The 7,591-nt window shown below is 33.4% G+C and overlaps 1 protein-coding gene across 1 annotated transcript; it reads left to right on the top strand.

Moving 5' to 3' along the window:
* On the top strand, window positions 5–1,896 carry LOC109359843 (isocitrate dehydrogenase [NAD] catalytic subunit 5, mitochondrial-like; the record flags this gene model as incomplete). The annotated part of the gene is made up of 3 exons (XM_019604537.1): window positions 5–54; window positions 136–208; window positions 1,356–1,896. Coding segments are annotated over 3 exons (315 nt in total), but the record flags the coding sequence as incomplete, so codon positions are not given.

Consider the following 7,591-nt stretch of genomic DNA (forward strand, 5'->3'; position numbering starts at 1 on the left):
TATTATCAGTGACCTTTGTGCTGGCTTGATTGGGGGTTTGGGCTTGACACCAAGGTATGCATTTCCCCATATTTTAATCAAAGAAATGTAGAAATTACAACTATATCATCTGACATCATTTTATTTCCTTTGCAGCTGCAACATTGGTGAGGGAGGTATTGCACTTGCTGAGGCTGTACATGGTTCAGCACCTGATATTGCTGGAAAGGTAAGCTTCTAAAGTAGTTTTTCAAACTTATGTTATCTATCCTAAACCTTTTCATCTTGTCATCATGGGATATGAATAGAGTGCGTGTTTCGTATTCATGCTCAGTATGCCCTTGTTAAGGCATCGGATACAGGTGAAGGGGAAAGCTTTTGACACCATCCTAATGAGGACTGTTATAGAATTAATAGTGAAAATGGCACACACTATTACACATCTTGGTTAACCAAAATGGGTAATTTTTCTTTTGTATCTTAGGTCCAACATCTATGCACATTTTTAGTTGTTGGCATTATACATTTGCGGATGACCTTCAAACTTGTATAAAATTCTGCATATGAAAAATTATTGAGAAGTAAGACATTGATCTGAAAAACTAAGCTGATGAGACATGTGGTAGAAACCAAGAAAGTTAGAAGATAAGAGTTGAAGTTCTGGCAAAACTTTGGTGGTATTCGTTGTCAGTTTGAGACTTACGGTACCAACCATCTCTTGTGTGATTAGGAAGTCAACTTTGGTGGATTTATTTTGCTTTTACATATTAAGGTAATCGATCATTAGTAGGTTTTCGGGATATGTGTAGCATTATCTGTCTTTGTAATGATCCTCGAGCAGTTTTCCGTTCCCAGAACACATGGAAAATTCTGATGCCATAATAACCTTTTGGTTCAATTAATTGTGTTTTTTTTTTAATTTTGATTTCTCATTTGAAGAAAGCAAGCTACCAATATTTGGTGCATTTGTTGACAAACCAAGCCTAGACAATGCAGACCAAAATAAAAATTAATGATCACATCCAAGAAGGGTGCAAAGTACCCTTTTCATTCCCTTTTATTTTGCATGCTTTTCTTTTTCTATTAATTTATCCGGTTAAACTTTTTTTTTACAATGTGGATGTTCTCTTTGAAATTCATGTCTTACTTAAGAGTTATACTTAGAGGGTTTGTTGCAAAAATAAAGTTGTTTGTGTTGTGAAGGAATGGTCTTATTGCAGAAATACCCTCTGGCTATGAGAGTAAGGTTGCATACATCTGACTCGTTGCCACAATGAGTGGCAGCCTGGTTCATATTGTTTTTGCTTCTTTTTTATAATACCATTTAGAGCTTTATTTATGTTGCTTTTAACCATATTTCCTGTGAATTTATGTAGAATTTAGCAAATCCAACTGCTTTGCTGCTTAGCGGTGTTACAATGTTGCGCCATTTGGATTTCCATGACAAAGCAGACCGGATCCAAAATGCCATCCTCAATACAATTGCTGAAGGGAAGTACCGAACTGCTGATCTTGGTGGCAGTTCAAAGACAACTGAATTTACCGCAGCAATTATTGATCACCTTTAAATTTTGCTTTGGAGTGAGCAAGAAGTTGTTGCTTATTATTTTGTTCAGTCAATTTCCTATTTTTTCCCACTTTTCCCAGAGGAGTAAGATTACCTCAGCTTAATGGAAAATTCATATAAGTTTGTTGACCCTGCAACCAAAATACAAGTAATGTGCAAGCATTCAAGTATTCACTGCCCAATGCAGTTTTAGGGCGTTGTGAGGGAATTGAGTCTTTACACTTGAAAATGCTTCTTGATGGATAACCCTCAATAGTCCATTTTAGTATTCTTTGTTGGTAATATAGCTAAATAAAAGTAACTTCTGATGTTTCATTTTTTAATCATTAATGCCTTTGGTGACTTGTGCAGATTGTTTGCTTAATTTAGTTTTAAAAACGTGTTTAACTTGGTCAGTAATTTGTGTTCTGATTAATAATTGTTAAGGGTTCGTTTGTGAGTTGGTTTTTGGATGGAAACGGAGGGGAGAGAAATGTTTAAGAGCCATGAAATACACTTGTGAGGTGACTCTCAAGCCTTCCCTTCATCTTCCTTTCTTTCCAAAATTAAACTCGCAAAAAGATTCTGAGGAACTAAAATAGTTCAATTATGTCATTCTAGGGTTTTGTGCTACAGTTTTAATAGTATCAAAGGCTTTGGATCAATGGTTACCCGGCAAAATGTGAAAAATACCTATGTTTTTGTTGGAGCAATAGTAATTGTCTGTGGCAGGACAATAAGTATAATTGATTATGCAATGGTCTTAACTGATCTGTTGATTAATTAGGCAAAACTTAGGCTATGGTGCGGTTTAATTTAATTGGCTAAATTTGTGGTTGAATTGTGATTAAATCATAGGTTATTTTTTATTCAATTGACTTTTGGTCTGAACATTGAAAACAATGTTTAAGGCAATATTATTAGTATCATATTAGTTATCAAATCAGTCAGAATATTAGTATTGTAGTATAACAGTTCAACAATATATCGTTAAATATATAAATACATTATATGATTATTAATATTGAAAACTAATAAAGAAATGTGATGATAGATGTTGTGCCATGCACATTGAAAATGGGTGCTAGAGCTGTTTTGCGGAGTGGAACACTTTAGAGAAGACTATGTGTCATCTATTTTTATTCTTCTCATTAGACCATCTATAGCACTCTACTACTTTGTTTGGTTTAGGATAGAAGATAGAAAGAAAGAATAAAAATAGAATGAAAGAGATGATAAATATAGTAGAATTAAGGGAGAAAGATAGGAAAGAAGATGACGGGACAAAAGTATGAGTTTTTCACGATTTGGATGTGGAGAAAGAAAGGGTAGAGGAGATAAAAAAGATGTGGGATGCACAAAAAGTAATTCTCTCCAAAGATGATGAGAAAATGAATGAAGAGAGTAAAATTTATGGAAATGTCATTTTTAACCCTTACTAATATAATAATACTTATTTATTCTTTATTATTTAAGGGCAGTTTTGTCTTTTAAAACATAATATCATTATTTATTTTCTTCTCTTTCTTCTTCATTTCTCTCATACCAAATAATATAAAAATCTACTCATTTTCTCACATTTTTCTTTCTCTTTAAAGTCTCTCTTACATGTTTCTCTCCTCTCATTTTCCTTCTTCAACCAAGCAAAGCATAAAGAGTTGTTTGGTATAAAGGAAAGAAGAAAGAAATAAAAGAGAAAGATGTGTAAGTGTTTCTTAAATTGACAATTATATCCTATAAGATCATGAAGGAAGAGTGAAAGTAATGACGATAGTTTGACCATTTTTGAATTTTGGTGTGTTTTTTCCCACTTTCTTCACACATTTGAGGAGAGAATAATTTGCATGGGATCTACCACAAATTTATCTCCCTTCTCTATTTCTCTTCACAACTAAATGAGAGAAGATATCAAACTTTTCTCACTTTCTCTCTTCTTATATTCTCTCCCTTCAAATCACTCCAACCAAATGAAGGCTACAAGCTCTAACTCGATTATTTCTCAATAATACTTGTACTTCACAAGGAATGTTAATTTGTTGACCAACATTATCTTGTCCATTAACTATCATAATATTATAAATATTCTATATCTTCTGTAGTGATAATAAATACTTTTATTTACATAATTTGTTAAAACAAAATGTTTATCTTGATGGTAGAACATACTTTAGAAGAATAAACAAAGGTAATGATGTGTTTGATCCTTCACAAATTAACTCACTTTCATAAATATTTTGTAATTTTAAATGAAAACTATTGGTTTAACTGATATGATTTAAATGAAAATCAATTGGTATGTGCATTTATTGGAGATCAAAGCTACCATGACACATTTTGCACATTTTACACATGTGATTAATATCTTAGTTAGTTTGTTAAGAGTTTGTTAAGTTGTTACTTGTATCACAAGTTATCTTTGTATTGTGTATATAAGCACATGACTTGTAATCCTTTAATCAAGCAATCAATGAAGATTCACAATATTCATTTTATGCTTCCGCATTTTTTCGCAATATGGTATCAGAGCTTTCATTCTGGAGGCTTTGATAACCGTTGCGCATTCTCTAAATTTATTGTCTTTTCATTCCAAGATTCAAAAAAAATAAATCACCATCCTCTTCTTCCTCCACCATATGCCTACTCAGTTGCGCTATAGATTTTAGATCCTTAACAAAAGCTTCTCATCAACATACGTGTCCATCCACTAAGATCAGATTTATTCATGCAACAAGTCTTGATCTTAGAAACAGATGGATAAACGAGGGGAGGAAGTGCAAAATAAAAAAGCCTTCAAGATGAACCCTCTGCATTGTTTTTCAAAGATTCATGCTCCAAAATATCTTTATCCAACAAACAGAAACCATCCTATAACAAAGAGCTTATTATGGGATCTTCTGAGTTGTTGTGGCAAAAAAAAGGAGGTCAAAGAAGTGTTAACATCATTTGGTGTAGTTAACAATTCATGAAGAATATTCTCATACAAGGAGTTGTATGCAGCTACCAATGGATTTAGTGAGGATAATAAATTTGGTGAAGGTGGTTTTAGGAGCGTCTACCAAGGAAGAACCAATGATGATTTTCAGATTGATGTGAAGAAACTGAATGCAACAAACTCAAAGGCAGAGATGGAATTTGCAGTAGAAGTTGAAGTTTCTTGGAAGAGTTAGGCAACAAAAAAAGTTACTAGGCCTTGGGGGCTATTGTATTGAAGATATAAAGTGAACATTATTTATAAGTGCGGGTTATGGAGGAAAGATATTATCAAAGAGCCGAATATGAAAAGTTTTGTTCCAACTTCAAGTTACCAAATGTGAAGTAATCAAGTTAGACACAAGAAGTAAAAAAGTGGGTGAAGCTTGATCACTTAGGTGACAGAGTGATATTTCTTGGATATAATAAGTCCTATGTAATATCAAGAACATTACTTAATTGCAGTGAAGAGTTAATTGCATAGAATAGTGTCTACTTTGCTCTTTACTTTCCATGTCCAAAACTTTGTTTGATTGATAACAAGATGAACAACAACAAGATCAACAACCGTACACACTCTAATAATCACAATATCAATTTTGTCCAAAGAATAAGAAGAGATGTATTTTCTTGGGTTCTTTTGCATACTCAAAGAATCCTCCAACAATGTAAAACCATAGAAAACCATGGGAATATGGTCAATATTTATGACCAAGAAAATAATCAAGTGGTTGAGAAAATCCAATCACATGAGGATCGAGATTCCGATCCATCACACTGTTATCAAATCAAATTATCAAGCTGGAGCCATTAACATTTACCCTCCAGCTTGAGGGAGGCTATTGGAAATCAAAGCTACCATGACACATTTTGCACATTTTACACATGTGATTAATATCTTAGTTAGTTGGTTAAGTTGTTACTTATATCACAAGTTATCTTTATATTGTATATATAAGCACATGACTTGTAATCCTTTAATCAAGCAATCAATAAAGATTCACAATATTCATTTTATGCTTCCACATTTCTTCGCAATAGCATTTTGACCAATATAATTGCTACATTATACCAGTATAGGGTCTTATTCACCATTTGGATCGACCGATACAATCGACTTTTCTTAGCTATGGTTTAAGGATGCATGTATGATAAATTTGAAAACCAAGATTTGTAATTTAGAACATTTAAAATGTTTGTTTGGGTTTACAAAATGTCTTTATATAAGCTATCGTTGTCTCAGTAACTTATGACCAACAAAAGAAATGGGACGAAGGAAACCATTCATGTAAGATAGTATGTGTTGTATTAAATAGCTAAACTTGATAATGAGTCAAATCAACTTGACATTCGTGTTAGGTATATTTTAGTTGTTTTAGTTTGGTTGTTTTGCTAGGTTTTATGGAGAATAAAACCAGTTTTAATGGCACATTATAAGCATTGAAATTAGTGGTTGATTATGTTTTTTTTTCTGGCTTGAGTAACACTAGTTATATTGCCTCAATTGATCAATAATATATCAATCTTCCTTCTTTATATTATTGTCTCAATTCTTAGTTCTAACAATTGGTATCAGAGCTCCGCAAAGGGCCTGATATAGAGTGATAAGAGTGTGTGTGACAGAGTGTGTGTAAAAAAGATTCTATATATGACTTTTAAAGTAATTATTATGAAAGCAAAAAAATAGAATGGCCCAATACATAATTTATTGTCGTTATAAAATATATGTACATTATTTGTGCATTATGCATAAACAAAGAAGCGATTCGTGCAAGTGCATGAATATTCTTATGCATAACCTCAACAAACAAAGAAAGAAGAGATATTGTATCTTGACTCGGGCTGCAGTAATCATACGACATAGAACAAAGAGTAGTTTCTGAATTTGAAAGAAGACTTCAGCAAGAGAGTAAAACTTGGGAATGATATGAAAATGGTAGTGACATCAAAAGGAAGCATAAAGATGCAATTAAAAGGCGTAACCCATGTAATATCTGATGTCTACTATGTTCCTGAGCTTCAAAACAATTTATTAAGCATAGGACAACTTCAAGAGAAGGGGTTAGCCAACTTAATTCAAAAATGGACTTGCAAAGTATTTCATCCTATGAGGGGGCTGATTATGCAAAGTAACATGAGCGGGAACAGAATGTTTCATGTGTCAGCCTACATGCAACCAAAAAATTCCTTGTGTTTGCAAGCTGAAGCTAAATCAGGTAAAGATGCTCACATGTGGCATTGTCGCTTTGGGCACTTGAATCACAAGGGACTGAGAACACTTACCTACAAGAAAATGGTGATTGGTTTACCCCCTCTAAAAACTTCGAAGGAAATATACACCACATGCTTAACTAGCAAGTAGCATAGAAACCTTGTAGCAAGGAAGAGTTTATGGAGAGCATCAAAGCAACTTCAGCTAGTGTACTCAGATATATGTGGTCCCATCAAGCATGTTTCAAATAGTGACAAGAGGTACATCTTAAGTTTTATCGATGATTTTTCTCGTAAAACTTGGGTTTATTTTTTTACATGAGAAGTCAAAAGCCTTTGTAACATTCAAAAAATATAAGGCTTGTGTTGAAAAGGAGATATGTGCATACATAACTTGTTTGAGGATAAATATGGGTGGTGAATTCACCTCAAATGAGTTTGGAGAATTTTGTCAATCACATGGCATTAATAGACAACTGACAACAGCTTATACTTCTCATCAAAATGGTGTTGCCGAAAGGAAAAACAGGACGATTATGAATGATGTTCGTTCTTTGTTAACCGAAAAGCAAGTTCCTAAATCGTTTTAGCCCGAGGCTGTGAGAAGGTGTGTACACATTCAAAATCGATGTCCAATAATAGTAGTTGAAAACAAAACAGCAGTAGAGGCATGGAGTGGTGAGAAACTAGCGGTAGAGTATTTTCGAATTTTTGGATGTGTAGCACATGTTCATATACCAGACCAAAGGAGGAGTAAGTTTGATGATAAAAGCAGAAAATGTGTCTTTCTAGGAGTCAGTGATGAGTCCAAAGCTTGGAGGGTATATGATCCAGTTTCAAAGAATATCTTTGTCAGTAAAGATGTTACTTTTGAAGAAGAAAAAT

This window comes from Lupinus angustifolius, chromosome LG11 (assembly GCF_001865875.1).
Source record: "Lupinus angustifolius cultivar Tanjil chromosome LG11, LupAngTanjil_v1.0, whole genome shotgun sequence".
Lineage (NCBI taxonomy): Eukaryota > Viridiplantae > Streptophyta > Magnoliopsida > Fabales > Fabaceae > Lupinus > Lupinus angustifolius.